We start from the raw sequence: 24,922 nt of genomic DNA, 5'->3' as shown, positions 1-24,922 counted from the left end.
AATTTCATGTGACAAATGAACATCTACCATGACTGGAAGAAAAACAGGAACCTGAAAAACACCAGATTTAAACCAAACCTTTAATGTGGAGTTTGGAAATCAAATGATAACAAGCGGTGGGCCTCGTGCTCTCTTTATCCCCCTTACCTTGACCACATAAAGAGAGTGTATGGATTATGAATGGTGAGAGTGTGCAGTGCCACTGATGCCCATGTCACACCCCAGCCATCTCTTCCACCTCTCAGATTAAAGATGACCACACCTACCACCTGTATTTATGTTAGCCACACCTCCTGCGTACATATTACCGATGGCCACACCCACCACATGCTTTTATGTTAGCCATGCCTCTTATGTGCAGATTATCACTGGCCACACCCACCACATGTATTTCCTTTAGCCACACCTCTTCTGTGCAGATTAATGCTAACCACATCCACCACTAGCGGATTGATATTAGCCTTACCTTCTATGTGCATTTTATTGATGCTCTTTCCCATGATGTGTATTTAGGTTAGCCACACCTCCTTTGCTGCAGAATTATGTTAGCCACACCTCTTCTATGCAGATGAATGCTGGCCACACCCACCACGAGCATATTGATGTCATCCACACCCCCTATTTGCAGATTATCATTGGTCACCCCCATGGCATACCGCATGATTAACCACGCCCCCTGCTGTCCACTGTGCCCCTGTGCTGATGTGCTCACCAGCACCCTGACCTGCCATTTCAGGTTTTTTTGTTTGGTTTGTTTTACACTCGTAGTCGGTGTGAAATCTGCGAGTTCTCCTGGTGTCCACCTGCTACTCTTGTTTTCTTCCTGGCCCAGAGTGGTGTGCAGGAGTTGGCACAGCGATGAACTGGCACCCCAGCTGGAGTCGGTGCCAGCTTTATACCCATGGCTGCCTGGACAGAGTGTGTCCCTACTCATGGCTCAATCCTCTACTCTACTTTTTCCTTCTCATTGCTTTTCTTTGTTTTTACTGCCCTCTGGTAATCATTTTCAATAATGACAGCCGCTGTCACCCTCCGACGTATCACAGGGGTCTCCCTTAACATGGGGCATGATGGGGCATCCATCTAAAATGAAGCCATAAGAGTTTTCTGCTGAATGTCTGGTGGGCGGCAAAAAACCACAAATGTGCCTGAAGAGAAGCGAGCAAGTGCTTGGTGTCAACCTTCATTTTATATAGTGCCTTACCATCATTAAAGATACTACAGATATCACTACAATCGAGTGCTTGTTGTATCTCCACAGAAAGAGCACTGCTTTTCCTATATAGTGCCTTTATGGAGTAAATATTGACCCTCAGGACATGTGGACTACCCAGAGTGCACCGTTACTCCCAGTTTTGTATTTAGGGTCACATAGTGAGGCCGCTGAGAGAACCGAAATAGCAGTGACATATATTTACCACTAGGGGGCCACACTGTGCTCTATAATACTGATATTTATTTATTCATTTATTGGGCTGGCATTTTAATCCAAGGTGATTAAAACTGCTGGAACAGTACAAGTGTTCTCAGAATTCTGCTGAGAGGTCTTAGTAGGTGAAGTGACTCACCCGGGCCACACAGTGAAGCAGCAAAGGGAATTGAAGTGTAATAGCACACATTTACCACCAGGGGGCGGCACAGCCGAATATAACATGTCGGTTTACCTGACTGACGTTTCTTGTGACCGCAGTTCACAGGCCTAACACAATTTTTCCTGTAGTCACACTCAGGCCACACAATGAAGCACTAATGCTTGGGATTCCCCTTGGGATTAATAAAGTATCTATCTATCTATCTATCTATCTATCTATCTATCTATCTATCTATCTATCTATCTATCTATTATATAGTGCCTTTCATATCTATCTATCTATCTATCTATCTATCTATCTATCTATCTATCTATCTATCTATTATATAGTGCCTTTCATATCTATCTATCTATCTATCTATCTATCTATCTATCTATCTATCTATCTATTATATAGTGCCTTTCATATCTATCTATCTATTATATATCTATCTATCTATCTATCTATCTATCTATCTATCTATCTATCTATCTATCTATCTATTATATAGTGCCTTTCATATCTATCTATCTATCTATCTATTATATAGTGCCTTTCATATCTATCTATCTATCTATCTATCTATCTATCTATCTATCTATCTATCTATCTATCTAATGCAAATTGAAAGTGCGCGTTTAAAAAACTAACCACTAGGGGGCACCACGACCTGAAGTTACTTTGATTCAAAGTGACTTGTAAAGCCCTGTCCCAGTATTATTGTGTCCCATATTTCTGCTGAGGGGTTTAGTAGATGAGGTGACTGAGTCTGGCCACACGGTGAGGTGGCATTGGGACCTGAAGTGGCAGTTTCATACATTTACCACCAGGGGGTTGAAGTGACAGACTCAGGCCATACAATGAAGAAGCAATGGGAAGGAACATGTTATTACTATGTTAACATGTTATTATTATATTGTCACCCTACGTTCACCACTAGGTGGCGATACTGTGCAATATGACACTTGTATTTACACATTTACTTATGTGACTGGCGCTGTCACCCAAAGTGACAAAAAATTCACATTGCCTCACTGTGGTTACACAATGAAGCAGTGACAGGAAGTGAAATGTAATTCCATGCACTTACCACTAGGTGGCGACGCAGTCTGCTGTACCACCTCTATTTACACGCCTGTATATCTGACTGACGCTTTTATCTAAGGTGACTACAAATCACAAGCTCCATGGAATTCTTCCTGTAGAAGCAGCAGTAGGAAGTGGCTTGTAATATCATTCATTTACCACTAGGTGGTGACACAGTCTTATATTTACACGCCTGTTTATCTGACTGGTGCTGTCATCCAAAGTGACTGAAAACCACAGGCCACCATCTCCTCGAAGTCTCAGGATTCACAATAAAGCAGCATTGGGACCTGAAATGGCAGTGTTACATTTTCACCACCAGGGGGCTCCAGTGTCTCATGCTACACACACTGTATTTGCCTGGCCATTGATTTGGCTGCATTGCCTTACAAATCCTTGTCACATTAGATTTGTCCCCCTATTTGTGCCGAGGGCTGCTGGTAGGTGACGTGACTCCAGCAGGCCACACAGTGAAACAGCGCTTACTGCCCTTCAGCCAGCCGTCCAGCGCGGCACCGCAAGTGAGAAGTGAGTGACGGGGACAGTCGAGGGTTCAGATGCTGCGGTCCATTGGTGACTTACAGGTCTGCTCAGGCGATTTTATGACATTGGACTTTGCAGATTCATTTATGAGGGCAGCAGGTGCAGGGGGAGCTGCCATTTGCTCATCTTTGCAGGGTTTTCAAGGCTGAGTTGGTCGCATTTCAATATGAAGAACTAGTGCAGCAGAAGTGAGACCCCCATTAGATGGGGGTGTGGGTGCCACCTGTACATTGTTAGTCCCAGGGACAGCAAGCCCTTATGTAGGGGTCAACTGTCTGCTTGGTATCTGTCAGTGTTAATCTTAAGGTGCGGGCGTAGACCCCCCAGTAGACGGACTGGGTAAGTCACTCAGCTCCCATGTCAATTCAGACTTGAACGTTTAAGCCAGGGCAGTATTCAGTAACCACAGGCTAACCAATGCCACCCAGGGGCAGGGCTGCATGCTGCCCTTCTGGCACCCGCCTTTGAATGTCACACTCGCCTGCTGGCCTCATAAGAGCAGAAGTGCCATCAAAGAAGTGGCAGACATTTAAATTTCCCTTCTCAGCTCCCAGGATGGTACAAAAGAGTTTTACGGGGAGACGAGCCCCGAAGCGCAAAACACAAAGGGCATGACAATGAAAAGTGGGGTGGCTCGCCTGCCAACTGCACTGAGCCTTCTGCCCACACCCGTGGGGTCCTTTGGAATCTGGCAGCCCCTTGATAGCCCTACAGGTTGGTGAAGCAGGACCGCCGTGAGCCGTGTCATGGCATTCATCTCGTGGTTCATTTCGGCACAACGCCCCACCAGCTGTGATACCCATGCCAGCACATCCCATGCCAGACCCTCAGTCACTCTGCTGCTGTTGTGCTTCTCCCGGGGGGCACCCTGATCTTGTGGATGTTAAATCGAGCAAATCTGCAGGACCGACAGACCACAGCAACGTGGTCCCTGAAGGTCAGCTGGTTATTGATCACCACCCTCAGGCTGTATGCCCACTTGGCGGGTGTTAGTGGGCCGAACTGAACAGAGAAGGGGTGCTGAGTTGACAAGGAGAGGCGTCTCTGCAGGGTCGAGCTGGACTTGGGGCTCCTTCATCCAGGACACAATGTCACCGAGCCATGGAGAGGCACCAGCTGATACGGGGTGGTCCTCTGGAGGGAACAACGGGTACAGCCATGTGACAGGGTGATGGTGCCAAGAGAAGAAGAGGACTCAGCGCCGATCCTTGAGGAACCCCCAAGCTTGCCTTGACCTTTCACCTCTCCAGGACACCCAAGGTGTAGAACTCAAACCACATGAGGGCACCCCAGTGATGCTGAGGTCAGAGAGGGTGGGCAATGGGGATCGAAGGGAGATCTAGAAGGGGGGGGGTGACAGGTGAACCCTGACCAGAAAACAATGAAGGAGAGGAAAACCTAAACCTCTGGAGGGTCCTCGATCAGGTAGCCAATGGCTGAGAAGTCTCCCTGCTGCCACCTAATGGCGTGGTGGACTTCCTTCATGCCACCCCTCATCCCACTGAGGCTACAGGAGTCGCTTGCTCCGCAGTGCCATACTTCATGTTGGGGGCAGTCTGCTCTCAGTCTACAGGGGTCCGTTTTCATCTCCACCAGTGTCTGTGCCCCCCTGGGTATCTTACAACCCGCCCCCACTGTTGCAGCTGCAGTGCCACCTTTGACACATTTAGCTCTGGAAAGCCTTTGGAGCCTTCAGGCAGGCTGAAGCAGAAGTCGCTTTAACAGGCAGTTTGTTTTCAGTTTTTCCACTTCTTCAATCTGCTTCATGGCGCCGCGTGTCACACCAGGGGACGTGCGCATCAAGAGTGGGCGTCACGGAGCCCGTTAAACGGCGCTCTCATGTCTTCACCTCTTCTCAGGTTGGCATCCGCGCCAGGCGGGGACAGCAGCACGGCGCACTCGGCAGATGAGCCTGTTTTGACAGGCTGCCGAGAAGGCACAGCGGAGGCCGTCTTCCCATCACTTCCGCCTCACGGACCCCCAGGCGCCCCCACCCCGCCGATGTCTTCACTCGCTGGCTCGATGTCAGCCCTGCTGAACGCAGAAGGTGTTTACTGAGACCCTCTAGCGACTCATCGGGGGCATTGAGGCCGAGTGGCGGTGTGCTGCCCCCCAGTGGCTAAAGCCTTCAACTGCGATCCCCAGGCCTTCACTCAGTGCTGTCGATTTAAAGGAATATTCAGTTCTGAGTCTCTGACTCTGTGCCAATGGCTGAGAAAAACGCTTGTGGAAAATGGAGACCACACATTTCCTGATACGGTGGGCTTCATGAGTGACCCAGCTTGAATTACGGCCAACAATATCAAAACATCAACGACTCACGTTGGCCATTCAGTCCAACAAGCCCACCAATCCCGTTCACCACGATCCCCCATAAAACCCAACGGACACGAATCCAGTCAACCCCCAACTCCAATGTTTTCACTGCATCCTGTTACAGTTGAGGGATTATGACCTGGTGAGACCACCGGGGGGCGCCTCAGCCACAACAGTTCCAAGTTGGATTGAATGAGTTTTTATTATCAATGACAGCTCAGACAGCTGAGGTGACACAGCAGGACGAAGCCACCAGATGGCCCCCCGTCTCCTTCCCGTCCCCCTTTGCACTCCCTCCCGACTCTGAATCCAGGACTTTCACGATGCCCCGGATTTGTGCGAACTTCACGTTATTTGCGATGAGATTCATTATTTGTGAAGTACAAGCTTTGATTTGGTGAATTTTTTTGGGGTCGACTTTAGCTCTTAATTTCTACTCCGGTTTTTGGGTTAGCGTTTCTGGTTTTGTTTTTTCTCATCTCTTCAGTTCTCCAGCCGTTCCTCATAAAGAAGTTCTGATCTCCTGCTGATGTCAGTACACTTGGAAGGCATATTTGTATTTTTCAGGACCTTTAAGTTCTTTTTTCCTTTTTTTTTTTTGGACATTAGAGCCACCTCCCCATTTTAGGCCCGGGTAGGCCAAAGCCTGCAGGTAGTCGTTGGGGTTGTAGTTCAGTGTGGGACGCTTGTGAACTTTTAGAAGGCCACACATCCCTTTTCATTGTTTATGTGACTCCAACTCCCAACTCAAAAGAAAGTCTAAACCTTAAACCAGCAGAGAATGACGTAACGCTTAGAGGAATCCAAATAAAGAGTTTAAAATAACCCAAAAACCAACGATATGCCAAACAACAGTAAAGTCCTTAAAAAGGGGTGAGGGTGGCACGCCTCCTTAGGCTCAAAGGACATAGGACACACATGCATAACTGATACAATTATAATACACACAATAATACAAAATAATTTACAAACAAAATAATGCTTGGGGTGGCACGGTGGCGCAGTGGGTAGCGCTGCTGCCTTGCAGTAAAGAGACTTGGGTTCGCTTCCCGGGTCCTCCCTGCGTGGAGTTTGCATGTTCTCCCCGTGTCTGCGTGGGTTTCCTCCCACAATCCAAAGACATGCAGGTTAGGTGTCTAAATTGTCCCTGTTGTGTGCTTGGTGTGTGATTGGTGTGTGTGTGTGTGCCCTACGGTGGGCTGGCGCCCTGCCCGGGGTTTGTTTCCTGCCTTGTGCCCTGTGTTGTCTGGGATTGGCTCCAGCAGACCCCCGTGACCCTGTAGTTATAGGATATAGCAGGATGGATGATGGATGGACTTGACTTGTCAGTACTGGACAGTAGGTGGCGCTCTCCTTGTGAATTGCTGCATGCGCTGCACATCGTTTCCTGGACTATCGATTGTGCTTCCACATTGACGGCTTTCTCTTCACTTCCCATATCATTAGAGCTCATTGCCTGTAATTATTATTTAATTATCAAAATGAAGATTGTCTGCAGTTTCACTCCACCCCCTTCATGATGAATAATAGATAATAAGCTCCTTGGCACTCGGATGCCCTTTCAGCAGAGCAGAGAAGCATGGCGCCTCCAGAAATCATCACAGCAGAAATCCAGGCAGTGGTCTGACTGGAAACACGTGGGTATTTGGGGAACGAGTTTAAAGGGTTAAAGATTCCTTTTTCTCCAAATATTAGGAAGCTTTGTCAAGCAAGGACCACACAGTCCAGCAAACTGGCATTAAAGCGCCGCAATTTGTATGAGAAGCTGTAGGAGCGGAGCGAACTTCAGCCTCGTCTTTCTTTCTTTCTTTCTTTCTTTCTTTCTTTCTTTCTTTCTGTTTGCTGGGTTGGCCGTTTTTCCATCAGTCCTGTTCCCAGCCCCTCTCGAGCTGCACGTGTGACGCCCCCCGTCATGTTAAGTCTAAAGCGGTTCAGCCGCCCCCCGTCCGTCTTTTTAGTATGCAGACGGCTCGGTCTCCGCGGCACTGCGTCGCTCCCCTTGTCACACGCGAGGCTGCGGGGGGAGTTTAAGGTCAAAGAGTCACTTGCCGCAAGCAGAGAGAGAAATGCTGAGACGACACATCGGCCGCCGCTGTTAATCAGCGAGTCGTAGCGAAGATCCAATCCCGTTGATGACTGCAAGGACACGGCAGCCCGCGGAATGGGGTCACGTGGTGCTCTAATTATCCGGCGGTAGGCGCGACGGCCTTCGTCATCGGGCTGAGAGCGTGCAAGGCGCTATAAATCACCGGCTGTGCGACCTCAGCGCGCGCATAATTTGAACGCGGGGGGTTACTGTGGTGGTCGACGTGAACGTTTCTTTGAAGCATACAGGAATTGGCGTTTCTCCCCCCCAGTTTTCCGGCACATTGCACGATGGGGTCGCGGGCTGCTGACTCCATTGTCTCCCGTGTTAGCGAATGAACGCCCGCTTTTCCGTGCGGGTGCCTTTCATGGACGGGCTTGGTGCTCAGGGTCGGTTCCTGTTTTGTGCCCGGTGCTAGTCGGGTCGCCTCGGGTCTCACACTCATAACAACGGTTCTTTAATGGCGCCTTATGGTTCTTTACTGGCTCGTGTGATTTTTCGTAGCCCCATTGCTTGACGAAGCCCAGTTTCATTCTGAACGGGCTCTTCGTATGTGAAGTTGGTTCTTTGTGCTTTCAAAAACATCCTGATGGGTAAAAAAAAAACCCTGAAATCTTAAATGTCTAGCAGGACACAAACAGATTAAGAAAACCTGCACTTGGCCTGTGTTGCTGTACGCAGTGTAACCAGTAGGGGGCGCCACTGAGCCACAAACCCCAAACACGTTCACAGGTTCAAATCGACTCCGTTTATGATACCGAGTGCCGTAAGAAGACCAGAGCCAAAGTATGGCAGGCAAAAGCCCATTCGCAGTTCCTTCCGTCTGCCTCCCAACGATGACTCCTCGAAGGCAGGTAAGGCGACTTCTTTATCTCACACCTTGGGTACTTCCTGTGCCTGAACATTTCCCGATGGAAGCATTTAGGGGCTCCTGCAGTTGTTCCTGATGCCACCCAAGCACCCCAATAGGTCTCCCCGTCAGGACTATTAATGCCCAGCCCGCCCTGCGGTTATGTGTATGGGAGCTCCACCAGCGGGACGCTGCCACCCCGTGTACCTGAGTCTCCTTGGGCCTTTCTATTAAGGCTATGTGGCCAGTAAAGGTCCGCGACATCAACCAGGCCAGGATTTTTGTCCATTGAGGTCCTTCCATGCACGCCCCTTAGGTGGACAAGGAAGCTTCCCATGCCATCCCTGACAGCAGCCATTTAATTTAGTGAGCCTTTGAAACTTCACAAATCCATTCTCACCTATCTGTGGTTATTTAGTGTAAGAAGCTCCTTACGGGCCTAAGTATGTAAAGATTCTCTCTGGAACGTTCATGTGGACGGGCCTTTTGGACTCCAAAACTGGTTCCCTTATGGCATCTGGCCTGATTTTTATTAACGACCCTTAAAATGTATTAGAATAACTGTTCTAATATGGCAAAGGAAAGAATGAGAAATTGGAGAAACAGATAAGCGGGCATAGGGGGCCATGAGGACGATGCCTCCATCTATTGACCCCCCATCACTCACCCCTGAGGTCGTGAGAAGAGAATTCCTCGGTCTGAAGTTGATTTGCTTGTTCAGTCCCTGAGTGTTCGTTAAACGGATTTTTTCGCACTGTGCACTTACTATGTGGGCACATAAAGCAAATAAATGAAGGACTGAGTGCTAGATGTGAAATCCAACGTCCAAGAGATAATCCTGGCTTTCCGGGGGGCGCAAGGTGATGAACGTCAGGGTTTGTATGGCTGGCAGCTCAAGCAGGGCTGGCAAGTGTGCTGAGGGGCCGATTTATTGTGGGGGCTCACAAGCCTTCAGAGATCCTGCTGAGAAGAAACGGGCACCTTTGGGCATGACCTCGAGATCCCCCAGCTCCTCTATGTCGTGACTTCTAGTCCTGCGTTCTGATCCTCAGGGTGTGACGTCTTTGGAGCCTTTAGTGAGCCTTAACTACTGTGCCACACTACCTTGCCTAATATTATTGGCAGACGGTGTGGAATGTTAAGGCTTTGGGCCTAAGACTTCTAACCCTCGGGCTGTGGGCTCAAATCCCACTACTGACACCAGTGTGTGACCCTGAGCAAGTCACTTCACCTGGCCCTATACATAAGAAGCCTCTGTGGGTCCCTTCCCCTCAGTCCATGTCTGCCACTCGTCCTTTTCATTCCAGGCCTTCAAGATTCAAGTGGGCCCTGGGTAATGATCAAATAATAAGTGATAAAAAAATATTATGAGGTCACGGAGCGGCTTAAGCTTCAAGTTGTCCAGGAGGAATAACAAATGTAATGCATATGCCCCTGTTATAGGCCACTTGGTATGGGATTTCTAAAAATAGTGGTCATGTTTTTGATGCGCCATCTGTTGGAATGGTAAATGCAGTGCAATTTATTACAACAAACATTTATGAGGTGCCATCTGTTGGAATGACAGCGACATAGCAATTGGACAGAGAGACAGATAAACAGATTATCATTTTATTAAAGTCGATCATACTACTGACTGAAATGCTTATTGTAAAGAATGTCTTAAAATCAAGAAAGTCTGTGTTATTTAGGGTTATTTTCTAATATTGCTGTTTAATATTAACTATATTATAAACTGTTTACCTCTTTCTTATTAGTTCTATTGATATCAATAAACATTCCTTAATTTTGCTGCTTAAAGAAAATTTCTATGCGTCCATGCAGGTAGTCTGCAATACATAATAGAGTTTAACTTCTAATTGGTTTGCTATTTTCTGAAATTATGCTGTAGGTCTGCAGGTATAGGAAACCGCCGTTGCTTAAAGCTGCTACCATTTACTCAAAAACCAAAGCTTGCGGTGACCCTGTGATGGAGCGGCATTCCTTCATTCCCTCCGGGGCTGATTATTATGGAGGTACGACCCGGCACGGTATATAAGAAAAATAAAAAAACGGATACACGTTTGTTTGGCACAGCCTGGATGCTCAGCGTCTAGATGAGAGGCTACGAGGTGGAACTCGAGCGGTCACTTAATCAGAACGTAAATTACATTTTAAATGTCACCCTCTGACTGAAAATATCGATTTCATGGGGGAAATAACATGGCAAACGAAGCATGTACAAAGTGTACCGTAAAAGTTCGTTTTTAACGTCAAACAAATGCTCAACTGCATTGCAGGGGTTTTTGATTTTATTTTATTTCTTTTTTTATCACTCCGCCGCACACAGTCTTCTTTAAACTAATCCCACAATCAGGAGCAGGAAGTCACAAATTGTCTCTTTAATTGCACAGCAAGACGCGCTCTCGCTGAGCGCTGCAACGGGCGGCTTGACGAGCTGTCAGGATTTGGCAGCGCGCTGGCGCCGCGGATTCGGTGAGGCTTTGCTGCCACCTAGTGGGCACTCTACGATGAACGCGTCTGGCCAAGGCAACAGAGTCACGCTGGGTCAGGGCGCGTATTTATTAAGAAAAACGGTCCGAACAGGCTCACAAATCTCAGAGTGACGCAGTTTCGCTCCTGCTCTTAGGCCAGGATATTTAGGAGAGCTGGTGAGCCGTTTTAACTTGCTAGAGGATGGGGTTCCAGTGAAATTGGTAGACACATTCCGGGAAAAGCGGAATGTTTTGGAAACGCTGGACAACAATGAACTCGTAAAATGATAATAATACTCGTAAGACATCCTGCACATTACGCGATCGCTCCATCTACTCGACGAAGCCAAGCGCTGTCAGCTGAAACGAAAGCCTTGGTAACTTTCGGTGTAAAACGCAGCTTTATAATGTCGATTTTTTTGTGTGTCACGAGCGAGCGTTTCTCGAGTTTTGCACCAAACTTTAAAGCCCTTACAACACGTGAATTAATACACAGATTTAGAAATTTGCCCACCACTTCACGTGACGTCATTGAAAGCCAACTGCAGTCGTGCAAATCGGCACACAGATAAAGACCACTAACTATCTATCTATCATATAGTGCCTTTCTATCCATCTGTCTATCTATCTATCTATCTATCTATCTATCTTCATATAGTGCCTTTTATCTATCTATCTATCTATCTATCTATCTATAGTACTTTGTATCTATCTATCTATCTATCTATCTATCTATCTATCTATCTATCTATCTATCTATCTATCTATCATATAGTGCCTTTTATCTATCTATCTATCTATCTATCTATCTATCATATAGTGCCTTTCTATCCATCTGTCTATCTATCTATCTATCTATCTATCATATAGTGCCTTTCTATCTATCTATCTATCTATCTATCTATTTAGCTATCATATAGTGCCTTTCTATCTATCTATCTATCTATCTATCTATCTATCTATCTATCTATCATATAGTGCCTTTCACTCTATCTATGTATCATATAGTGCCTTTTATCTATCTATCTATCATATAGTGCCCTTTATCTATCTATCTATCTATTCCATTTAACAGGTAAATAGCATTAAAATGAGTTTAAGAAGATCAGGAATAACCGCAATTAAATAGATAAATTAGGAATAAATACAGTTAAATTCACAATTAATAAACACATTTGAACAGTACATAAATACAACGAATATGCAAAAAATGTCAATGTAAAAAAATCTTCCCTTCGTGACCGCGCACCCGGCTCGTGCTTGCTGTGTGTCGGGGGCGGAGCTTCGACATAGCGCTTTCATCGCTGTCGTCATCAGCGGGCGCCGATCGCTGTTAGAGTTAAATTGCAACGGCGACAACTACCAGTGTGTTTAGTATCCAAACTCCAGTCCAGGTTTGGCAGTAAAGTACGATAAGTGACTCTGCCAACTGCTGTTAAAGATTGACGAAGCAAAAGTCAATTTTTAAAAAGTGTTTCATTGCAAGTGTACAGAAAATACATGATTTGCTTGTTTTAAAGTTCGAAACATTTGCACATATACTTTGTTTAGTATCAATGCATTTGTATTTTAATCCTATGAAATTTCACGCTGCACTTAAACAGCTTTACCTCCACCTTTCACTTCCGCCGGCACATCAAAGCACGTGAAAAGGATTCTTTGTTTCGCGAGGATTTAACGAACGTTCAACGAGCCGCGAACGGGGAGCCCTCGCTACTTTGAGTTGACTACTTTTAAGTTTTTTGGAGCCTGGGATCCAATACGGGATGTCTGAAGCGGATCGAGCGGTGCGCTTCTTCTGCACCGCTGGGAGAGGCTTGGAGCCGTTTCTTGCAGCGGAGGTGGCAGCCAAACTGTCGGCGGTTGACGTGAGTACCAAAGCTCCTTCACCCCGCCGTCGTTATCCATCCCATTACGCTGTTTAAACAGTTCGTTCATTCATCATGGAGCGGTTAGATCGCGCTGGTTATAACGTTGGTTATCTCGTTCCAGTGGCACCTGTGAAAGGGTGGCAGATATTGGACAGCAAGTGAAGAGGATGTGCTGGGCACGTGTAAGGACCAGATGACTTTGATAAGGGCCGACGACTGGGTCAGAGCATCTCCAGAAATGGCAGGTCTCGTGGGGTCTTCCCGGTATGTTGAGGGTCGTGCCTACTGAAAGTGGTCAAAGAAGGGACAGCCGCCCAATCGGCGACAGGGTCATGGGCGCCCAAGGCACATTGATGCACATGGGAAGTGAAGGCTGGCACACCTTCTCTGATCCCACTGAAAATCTACTGGAGCACAAATTACAGAAAAACGTAATGCTGGCCATTAGAGAAAAGGTGTCAGAACACACAGTGCATCACAGCTTGCTGCATAGCCGCAGACTGGTCACGGTGCCCATGTTGACCCCTCGCCACAGACGAAAGTGCCTACAATGGGCAAGGGAACAGGACCATGGAGCAATAGAAGAAGGTGGTCTGGTGTGCTGAATGGCATGTTCTTTTAGATCTTATGGACAGCTGTATGTGTGTGTGTCATTTACGTGGGGAAGTTGGCAGGCTGGCGGAGGCAATGTGTATCGCTCTGGGTAACGTTCTACTGGGACACCTTGGGTCCTGAGATTCATGTGGATGTCACTTTGACATGTGCCACCTGCCTAAAGATTTGTTGCAGACCACATACACCCTCCATGTGACCACAGTACTCCCTGATGCCAGCGGTCTCCTTCAGCAGGACAATGCGTCCTGCCACACTGCAACAGTTGTTCAGGGATGGTTTGAGGAACATGACAGAGAGTCCGAGGTGTTGGTTTGGCCTTCACATTTCTCAGATCGCCGTCCGATTACACATCTATGAGATTTACTGGAAAACAAGTCTGATCCATGGAGGTCCCACCTTGCAACTTAGAGCACTTAAAGGATCAGCTCCTCACATCTTCAGAGGGTCTTGTGGAGTCCATACCTCAACATGTCGGATCTGCTTTGGTGGCACGAGGGTGACCTCCGTAATATTAGGCAGGTGGTTTTAATATTGCAGCTGATCGGTGCAATTTTGTGAAATTTGACTTTTTAGAGTAGCTCAATAAATATTATTCTGATATGACAAACAGAACTCCCCATCTGGGGTACACAAAGAATCAGAAAGCAAGAAAAACATCAAACTTGTTAAAGATAAAAAGAGCAGCCCCTGTACGGCGCTATGCAGACATATTGCTGTTGGTATGAAGGAGCCCCAGTCGCGTTTCTTGACGCACTTCTGCAGAAGAATCCCTCGTGTTAGCGAGTCACAGAGAGGATGTGCAGCGTTGTTCATAATGGCACCCCTGCCTCCCTTCTTACGAGTGACGCTGCTGGCCAAACACAGCACAGCACACAGAATCACGCTGACCATCACAGAGTTGTAGGACATGTAAAGCCGGGGTCACCAAGTCCAGTCCTGGAGGACCACCGTAGCTGCAGGTTTCCATTCGAACCCTTTTTTTTTAATTGAGTGCCCTGTTTGTGCTGCTAATTAACTTCTTGTGAATTCATCTTAATTGAATTGCCTTTTTAAGATTTGCTCCCCTGAATTTCTTCATCGTTCCTCTAATTTGCTTCCTTTCTTTCCTTAAATGACACCCAAACAGAAGTGAAATGTGAGCCGACAGAAGACCACCGAAGTCAGGGCATCAAACTCCAACCAGCTGCTTAATGAGGCGCCGAGTCTCGTCGTTAATTAAACTCGTTCTTTAATTCCATGGCTTGTTGCTGCCTTCATTGTGCAATGGCAGACGTGTCCGAAATTGTGGATGTTCTCATTTCTAAGAGCTCTGGGGTCTGGAGCAGACCAACATTCCTGAGACCTCCATTGTCGAAAAGGCAAAATGTTATGTACTGTATGTGTTGGATCCCTTTAATTAGTTGTCATCCACCTTGATTTATAAGTGATTGTGATTGGCCTGTGCTGAGTTGGAACTTGGCCAATCACAGGGCTTCACTTTGAACCTTATTGATTAGTTTGGTGGCGTCTGAGAAGTAGAGTAGGAACTTCATTTAAGTGTGAATGTTTGCATGATTATATATAAAGTAAGTGGAATTTAATTGTTTCTCCTTAAAGTGTATTGTTTATGTGTTTAAATTTGTAATTTGGAGAGATATATAAATAGATAGATAGATACTTTATTAATCCCAAGGGGAAATTCACATAATCCAGCAGCAGCATACTGATAAAGAACAATATTAAATTAAAGAGTGATAACAATGCATGTAAAAGCAGACAATAACTTTGAATAATATTAACGTTTACTCCCTCGGGTGGAACTGAAGGGTCACGTAGTGTGGGGTCTCCTCGGTCTGTCAGTGGAGCTGCTCCTCTGCCTGGAGACATATTAGTACAGTTTCTAACTGTAGACGTTTGAGGAAGCTAAAGTGAAGTTAAACAGACGCTATTTGGATTACGGCTTCTTCGTGTATAATATGTACAGTATATGTGTTAAGAATAATTACTTCTAATTTAATTTGAGCCCATGCTTTATGGTTTGACGTTCTAGTGAATATCCTGACATTGATGTTATCTTGCGTGTAGTGCGCCATCTACTGGATAAATAAAGTATCTGTTAATAACTAAGGTTATCATCGACAAACTGAAGAGAACGAAGCTGGGATCGCTCATTTCTGTTTCTTATTTTATTTAGACCATACCTTCACATTTGTATAAATTTGGAAGAAATTAATAAATAGAATTTAGACATCTTCATCCATCGCTGACCGGATGTGTGCAGTGCTTGTAATTTAACCCCGAACCAAGTTAAATCATCGTTCTTTATTTTCAGATCTTGTATGATGGACACCAGTTGTTTTGGCTCATTTTGTATCTCGTTATTGTTTGGCTGCTAATTACGGAAAAAAAAAAAAAAAACAATGAAGGGGTCCGAGTCTTCAAGAGCGAATCGATTAGAAAAGTGAATTGGCAGCAAAAACACGTCAGGCATTCAATCAATCAATCAATCAATCAATCAATCAACATTTATTTCTATAGCACATATTCATACAAAACAAATGTAGCTCAAAGTGCTTTACAAAATGAATAGAAAAATAGAAGACACAATAAAAAATAAACATAAGTCAACATTAATTAACATAAAATAAGAGTAAGGTCCGATGGCCAGGGTGGACAGAAAAAACAAAAAAAAACTCCAAAGGCTGGAGAAAAAAAATAAAATCTGTAGGGGTTCCAGACCAAGAGACCGCCCAGAAAAGGGTTAACATGAAAACCTGCAGCCAGGACTGGACTTGGTGACCCCTGATGTCCCGACCCTCAACGTGACCTCGGAGCTTCGCTTGTCACTCTTTGGATGTTATCCTTGGCTTTTGGTCTGCCATTCTCGTTGTCCTTCTGCTCATTCTGGGGTCGCTTTTCCTCTTGCGGCCGAGTCCAGGCAGGTTAGCTACACTCCTATGGACCTTCAACTTCTTCTTCTTCTTCTTTATGATATTTGCATGCTGTGGTCACAGGAACATCAGGCTGCTTGGAGATGGTGGTCTTCTAACCTTCACCTTGTCTGTCATTTTCTTTCTGACCTCCTCAGACGACTCTCTCCTTTGCTTTCTGTGGTCCGTGTTTCAGTGTGGGACTCCAGACAGCAGAGTGACGACTTTTCTCCATTTGAATCCGACTGACGTTACAAATGGAGACGTGTGTGCGTGACATAAATTCAAGAAAGCGGCGAGTTTGAAAAATCCCTCCAATCCACTGATCTTTTCTCGGGGGTCCCAACAGGCTGTTTTAGAAGATCTTTGTGGAATAAGCAACACTTGATCCCTGGTCACACTTGCTTTGCTCAACTCGATGGCATCTAAAAGACATGCAGATATCATACAGGGGACCTACACGTTTGTCCTCGTCTGTTTACAGATGTGCTATGGCAGCGTCACCAATTTCTTATCAGTGTACCTTTCCAGTGTGGTGGGCTGGCGCCCTACCCGGGGTTTGTTTCCTGCCTTGTGCCCTGTGCTGGCTGGGATTGGCTCCAGCAGACCCCCGTGACTCTGTGTTAGGCTATAGCAGGTTGGACGATGACTGACTGACGGACTGACGGACTGACTGACTGACTGACTGTACCTTTCCAGTATTTTCAAAGATTCACGTTGCATCAGCATTACGTGTAATGAAATAAAACTGCATATCTGTGGGGTTAAAAAAAACCAAAGTGAGCGATCAGTGGCCTCCGGACGCGCGTGCGTTAGCTCTGCTTACTTCTAAAATGTCTCCGGTGTTGCGAATCCAAGTTTATACATTGATTATTTTTTTTTCACACACCAGCAAATTAATTGAATTTAAGGTCAAACCTATTAGTGAGATCATTTTATGAATGAGGTCCCTTGAAATTCAGGCAGATGTCTGCACTCGCCCGAACACGTAACTGAAACAGGTGTAGCCAAACCCATGCAGACTCCGAGGGAACACTTTTAATTGTGAATCCTAAAGAGAAACTGACTTTCCGCAAGACCCTTGGGGGTTGGAGCCACAGCTACGAAAAAACTCAATTCAAAAGGCGACCCTACAACGACCTAAATCAGAAGGCGGCATGGCACTGCCCACCATATGGACTCGTAGTTACTAGACATCGCATGACCAGCAGCATCGTACGTCGACGTCACCGCCATATTGCGAGTGGCACTGCTGTGGTGTGAAGTAATGGATAAAGACGCCTCCCGCATCTTGGCGGACTGGTGGCTCTGAGGCTAAGGATCTGCGCTGGTATCCCGAAGGTTGCCGCTTTGAATCCCCATCACTGCCACAAGAGATCCTACTCTGCTGGGCCCTTGAGCGAGACCCTTAACCTTCAACTGCTCCAGGGGCGCTCGCTGTACAATGGCTGACCCTGCGCTCTGACCCCAAGGGGTATGCGAAAAAACTAACAAATTTACTTAACTAATACGAGAAATCGTATAAGGCGAAATAAAGAACAAAAATCAAAATCCGCTGGACGCTCCAAAGCAGATCTCGGGGATTACATTTCATAGGTAAGGCTGAACAATTGTTTGGTTTTATTTGGCCATTTGAAAATCCTGTTTTATAATCTTAGCACTCAAGGTCACCTTACAATAAAATTAAACAACATTAGTAACATTAAAACAAGAGAAGGATAAATCAAAAAGCAATAGGCAGTAATAGGGCAAAATTCACAATTGATATGCCAGTTTGAAAAGATTAGTTTAGAGGGCAGTTTTAAAATGTGTTATTGAGTCGAGCTGACGGATATGAGAGGGAAGAGAATTCCCGAGTGGAGGAGCACCAGGAGAGACACTCGAGTTCACATAGCACCGAGTCTGACGTGTGGTACAGAAAGTCGAGCTGCAGAGGAGGATCTGAGTGAGGAGAGGAGTGAAGTCTGGAGGAGATCAGCGAGGTGTGGAGAGATTTAAATGTTCAGAGCGGGATTGTGTGTCGTATTCTGTAGTGACGTTGAGAGAGAATCAGTGTGACTTGTTCAGTGGATTTACAACAGCAGGTTATTATCCTGGCAGCAGAATTGTGAAGAAGTTGTAAGCGATGGATACTGTTTTGATTTGGGAAAATGGTTCAAGGAGTTCTTTGGAATAAGTGGGCAAAAATCAGAGAGAAGCGGTCCGATACTTCAATAAAATTTACTTATTCAATTATAACATTTAAATACTGTCACACACGCGCGCATGGGAGGCAGCTAAAGGGCTCGAGTGAAGGCAGTTCTGAGCCATGCCGGGATGTGGCAGAGCGCACTAACTCTCTTTCTCACTTCCCTGTAGACCTAACCCGGGAGGTTCCACCTGTCTCTCTGGACGTCACTTCTGGGACCGAGCCAATGGAGACAGACCTTGCCAGCTCCGCCCCCCCTGATGTCACATCCGGGACTAAACCAATGAACAATGAACACGTGCCCGACCCTTATGACCTCACTTCCTGTCTCCCCCTTTAAAAGCCTTCCCTTTTCCCTTCTGTGTCAGTCTTGTTTTGGACTCTGTTGTAAGCACTTCAGTGCTGGTATTTGAAAGAAAACGAAGTTGCAGCCAGGATACCAAATTACATGGGTGGCTGCCCCAAACCTTTTTCTGTCTTTGACTCGTTTTGTGACAATACATATAATGCAGCAGCGATAGATTATAGAAACAAATATATGCTTACAGTAATAAAAACAATCTCATGCTTACAGTATATCAAAAGAAACAAAGCTATCCTCCTAGACCAGTAGACTGAGGGAGTCCGCATGTCAGTCTCGTCAGAGGATCAACTCGTTAGCCTACTCCCAAATACCAAACAGGTGTGCACATTCCCCACGGTTGAGCGTCCAAAGAAACTGAGGGCGGAACCTTCCCTTATATACTAATTAGGTCTCCTTTTTCCAAAGCGGCCTACGTGGAAGCAGTGTATGCAGAAGTGATCAATTTCAGCCTACCCCCTCCTTCCACGGGACACGGCGCTATGTTTTTCTTCTACTCGGCCTTGAGACTAGTGCTTGATACCAGAAGACACAGTAATATGCTTACATGTGAAAAAAGCCTCTCGAAGTGAAAAACAAGTCGGCATAACCTTGGCTGTATCTTTAGAACATTCCCAGCTGTTTCTCCCAAAACATTAGTAATGCAGCTGGGTTTGCACTGGAGCGATCAACGCCCATCTGCTCTCCTGATTCCCTTCCTCTCTTTAGAAAAATCCTTCCATTACAGATACGTTTTTATGGGATGTCAGATAGAATAACATTACAGAAATCTATACGTGAGGTGACTCGGGCATTAAACGATACTTTAGTACTGTGTTGGGTACGAAGTCTAGAAATGTTTCGGAGATGGAAGAAGGCAGTCCAAGAAATGTTACTTATATGGGAAGAATTATTTAATAATTGCCATTATTAGTGTCGTGATGGACGGCTGGGTTCCATGCCTGGCCAGGAAGCCCCTGCTGTGTATGTTCTGGGGGAGCAACTTTGGACAGCTCAATACCTCCCCCGGGACACCTCCCAGGCCGACGATGATTCCCCAGCCTCCCACCTGGCTCGATGGGAGATGGAGTCTTCCACACCCTGGTTGGGAGCTGGGATGGCCGCTAGGGGGTGCTGCAGAGTCTCAAGGACCCGGCTGGACGAGTCATCAGCACACACCTCCGGGTGGGCTATAAAACGGGCCTTCCTCCACCACTCAATGGCCAGAATCGGGAGGAAGAGGAGTGGTGGTGCCAGAGGAAGGGTTGTTTGCTCTGTTTAAAGTGCTTTGGGACCGTGTTGGGCCTGTGGGACACGGGGAAGACGTGCCCCACGGCTGAAGAGTATATAAAAGCCTGTGTGATTTTACACGTGCCTCTGCGTCAGTCTGTGCCGGGTCGGGCGCTATATAGTGCCCTTATCACAGTGTATAAATGGATATAAATAATTGCATGTAAACGATTCACCAAAATCTGTTGTATGTAAACGATATTGTGTTAAACGTTATTTAAACGTCTACCTGTATAGGGTGGTCCAGATCTAATTATGCAATTTTCATTCCGCTATAACTTATTAAGTTTATTACACAGAAAATCACCGGACCATCGAGAAGTGTGTGAACTGACGACGTGAAGAATCGTCTTCTCGCCAAACTGGAATCGTCCCCAAATAAATCAAAGTCATCCAGACGATCAGGATCTGCATAATTAGATCTGGACCACCGTGTATTAGTTTAAATGGCACTTTTGCCACTCGCAATATGGCGGACGCGCTGATGTATCGTGTCGACTGGGCAGCACAGCGACTGCGCCGTCTATGTATGTACTCGCGTATACGTCGGGTTTTGAAACCCAAAATAATCGATCATAAAATCGGACCCGACTGTTCAAAAATGTAACACGTAATTATTTTTTTTTCACATTTTCTTGCCTCCTCCAAACTCACACCAGTTTCTCAGACACATCGTATTTTGTTACCAATTTCTTTTGCTACTTCAACGAAACCAGCTTCATATTTCCTTCTGATCGAACGCTCCATCATAGATAATGGATGCTCTTATGATAAAGGAGTATGAGGGGGTGAGGTACAAAAATCACAAACCAGTGCAGACGTCGCTTCAGAGTAGTGTGGGTATCACCGTGTGGTCACGTTGGCACAACACATAGAAATAAAAAGGTCGTGTGCTCCGTGGTTACTCTCTCAGGTGGGCGTTAGCATATCGCAATCTCTTGGACCAATAGCACGAGTTTTCCACATTTAACTTGAACGACCGGCAGTTTATAATACAAGAAATTATACGGTAAAATCAAGCTCTGCAGGAGAACTTAAACGTGAGTATATTCGTTAATTTCCATTTTTGTTACTGGTTGGCAAACATACAAGCTATACAAACCTGGACATCGACACAAATAGACGAACACACACAGGCGTGGTCTGCAATAGGAATGAAATCCTGCAGCACTTCTTCATATTCCTTGCTTTGTGCCCCAGTAAATAATACGAGTTATCGTCAATATGCTAACAACTCATCTGTCCTTCAGTCACTCAGAATATGAGACCAATGTAGGAAGAATATCTGTGGCACCGCTACGTGATGAACACCCACTCGAACTTACGCAGTTTTTAATGTTTGGAAAACGTATGGGATTAAATCACTTAGAGATTTGTATGTAAGTAATGTCTTTGTATCCTATGAAAAACTACACTCCAAGTTTAGTTTCCCGTCAACACAATTTTTTCACTCTCTCCAAATCAGAAACTTTGCTAAACGTAATCCGCCCAGTCTTCCTCATCTCCCACCTATTTCTATTCCAGAAGAGATATTGATCAGTCTTGGGGGACTTGGACAGCATTTTGTATCTTATATATAAACGTCTACGCGTGGAAATGTGTCTGTCTGTCTGTCCGTCCAGGAAGTGAGAGGCGGGGTTGGGGTAAGAGCTCCGCCTCCGAGGAAACAGAAAACTCGCTTAGCCGCTAATAACGCAAGCGAGGTGAGCACGTCGGCAAAATGAAATGTCGGAGGAGAGACAAAGTCGCTTAGTCGGTAACATCACCAAAACGGTATCCCTTTTACTTTTCCTCCCACCGCTAATGCACAAGCGCTGTGTGAGCACGTCGGCCAAACGAATCCTCCTAGGAGAGAGACGTCCTGAGTCGTTCCTTTCAATTATCTGACATCGCTACATTTCAGTAGTTTCTAGGACCCGGGCTTTTTACAGCACAGGCTTACATAGCTAGTATATATATATATATATATATATTGTGGCAAGTGGCTGGGGCTGCTACCCAGCCGGGACGCCCAGGAGGACCGGAGGAGGGCTTATGGCTCCTCCAATCCACGAGGGATGACCGCCCCGACTCCACCCCTCACTTACGGGCCGGACAGACACACAAGCTTCCACGCGTACGTCTTTATACAAGTTATACATGTTTGAAGCTCAGCCCTGTAGGGGCCCGTAGTCACCGCCAGGGGGCGCCCCGATGCCTACGGAGCATTGGATCTCAGCACTTCCACCACACCCGGAAGTGCTGGGGGGAAGAGGATCAGGGACACCTGGAGTGCTTCCGGGTGCGCAGCCAGTACTTCCGCCACACTGAGGAGTGCCGGTGGAAGATTGTCGGGAGGCACCTGGAGCTCGTCCGGGTGATTATAAAAGGGGCCGCCTCCCTCCATTCAATGACGGGCGGACCAGAGAGAAGAAAGACATTGTGAAAAGAGGCCTGGACATTGGGGTGATTGGTGCTGCGGCACCGGGTTTATGCATATTCATAGCCGTATATAATTGTAAATAAACGTGTGTGGTGACTTGTCTACCTGTCTGTTCCCCACAATATATATATATATATATATATATATATATATATATAGTGGCAAGCAGCTGGGGGTGGCACCCAGCCGGGATGCCCGGAAGGACCGGAGGAGGGATTACACCTCCTCCAGACCATGAGGGGGCAACCACCCTGGTGACCTTGGGGACAATGGGAACTGAGCTTGGAAGCTCAACCCTATAGGGGACCATGGTCACCACCAAGGGGCGCCCCGATGCCTGGAGAGCCCTGGTCCTCAGCACTTCCGCCACACCCAGAAGTGCTGAGGGGAAGATGACCAGGGACACCCAGAGTGCTTCCGGGTGCACGGCCGGCACTTCCGCCACAATCAGGAGGCACCTGGAGCTCGGCCCTCCATTCGATGGCTGGAGTCGGGTGAGGAGAAGGACAAAGTCTTGGTGGAGTGGAGTTCAGGCGGAATGGAGAGGAAGGCATTGGAGAAAGGCCTGGACTTTGGGGGAGTTTTGTGGTTGTGTGTGGCACGTTTGTATATATTAGTTGTAAATAAACGTGTGTTGGGTGATTAAAGCATGTCTACCAGTCAGTGTCCGGGCCAGTGTCCACAATATTAACGTCTACGCGTGGAGGTCTGTCTGTCTGTCTGCCTTGGAAGTGAGCGATGGAGTCGGGGTGAGGGCTTCGCCTCCGAGGAAACAGAAACTCGCTTAGCCGCTAATAACGCAAGCGATGTGAGCACATCAGCAAAACGAAATGTCCGAGGAGAGACAAAGTCGCTTAGCCACTAACATTGGAAGCCAGCATCCCTTTTGTGTTTCCTCCCGCCGCTAATGCACAAGCGATGTGAGCACGTCGGCAACACAAGCCCTCCTCGGAGAGGGACCCCCAGAGTAGTTCGTTTTCAATCACCTGACATCTCTGCATTTCAGTTTTTTTTTCTCTGACAATTTCAGTAGTTTCTAGAACCCTGGGCTTTTTCCAGCTAGTGATATATAAAAACATTTTAAAGTCCCTTCCCTTTTAAAGATCTCAGAGTACAGTGGGAAAAGGATCTCTCGCTCAGCATTTCAGACACGGAGTGGAAGGCAGCCAGCCACAGGCACGGAATTTACTCAAACTCCATATGCGCAAATAATTCCATTTTTCAGCTTTTTTGTCGAGCACATCGACCGCGTTTGAAACTGTCCAAAATGTTTCCAGGGCAAAATCAACCTGCGAACGTTGCAATCGAGCTCCAGCCTCACTGGGCCTCGTGTTCTGGGTCTGCGCCACGTTAACATCATTTTGGACCAAAATGTTTAAATAGATAGATAGATTAAAAGCACTATATAATACATAGATATGTAAAGCACTATATGATAGATAGAGTGAAAGGCACTATATAATAGATAGATAGATACTTTATTAATCCCAAGGGGAAATTCACATAATCCAGCAGCAGTTATTACTGATACAAAGAAACAATAACTCTGAAATGTGAAACTGTGCTGGAAAGTCCCCGCATATTTTGACATCTAGTCGTGTAAATTAATATACTTAAGCTACAAGATCAACAACTCAGTCGTCAACTTTGACATCCCCTTTGACTAGAAGTCATGTAATGTGACATTAGCAAGTGTCAGACATTAAAGGAACATTACAACAGGGAGGTCAGTTGTACTGCAGTGGGCTGGCGCCCTGCCCAGGGTTTGTTTCCTGCCTTGCACCCTGTGTTGGCTGAGATTGGCTCCAGCAGACCCCCGTGACCCCGTAGTTAGGATATAGCGGGTTGGATACTGGATGGAGGTTTAAATACCTTTCAGACAGCCTTGGCGTCACAATCCCTCCTTACCCAATAACAGCTGTGTTTGGTGGGCTCACAGAGGGGCTTAAAGTGGAGAAGGACAAACAAACCAGCATGGCCTTTACTTCACTATTGGCACGTAGACTTGTCTTGGTCAACTGGAAGAATCCTAGCCCACCTCTGATAAGTCAGCGGGTAACTGATATTATATACTATTTGAAACTGGAAAAAATGAAATTCTCATTTAAGAGGATCTGTGCAGAACTTTTTTAAAACCTGGCAGGACCTGATCAATAAGATTTTAGACTAAGCATTTATATCGGGAGAAATGACTCCTTCCTCTCTTTACCACTCTTAAGAGTTTTGCTCGGGCTGTTGGCTTCCTTCTCTTTCTCATGGGTGAGGGTTGGTTTGGTTTTAGTTTTGTTAAGTTTGGAATGTCATGTGCTTTTAATCAATTTAATAAAAAAAAAAAAACAACAAAAGCAAGCAAGTTAAGAT

At 46.2% G+C, this 24,922-nt stretch overlaps 1 protein-coding gene across 4 annotated transcripts in view; it reads left to right on the top strand.

The window, feature by feature from the left end:
• The first annotated feature begins 8,211 nt into the window (after positions 1-8,211).
• The window catches only part of thumpd2 (THUMP domain containing 2), a 51,039-nt gene continuing 34,328 nt past the window's right edge, over positions 8,212-24,922 (top strand). For 2 of the 4 annotated variants that reach the window (XM_039738346.1, XM_039738350.1), the window contains exon 1: positions 12,258-12,794. In XM_039738346.1, coding sequence (XP_039594280.1) covers positions 12,693-12,794 — 102 coding nt within the window. In that variant the 5' untranslated portion in view covers positions 12,258-12,692. Of the gene's footprint in view, positions 8,457-12,257; positions 12,795-14,919; positions 14,978-24,922 lie in introns of those variants that run through there. The other 2 variants (XM_039738347.1, XM_039738349.1) reach the window with 2 other exon arrangements.

This window comes from Polypterus senegalus, chromosome 16 (assembly GCF_016835505.1).
Source record: "Polypterus senegalus isolate Bchr_013 chromosome 16, ASM1683550v1, whole genome shotgun sequence".
In the NCBI taxonomy this organism is placed as follows: Eukaryota; Metazoa; Chordata; class Cladistia; order Polypteriformes; family Polypteridae; genus Polypterus; species Polypterus senegalus.
Note: the sequence above shows the minus strand (reverse complement) of the source record. Positions and strands in the feature narration are given on the sequence as shown.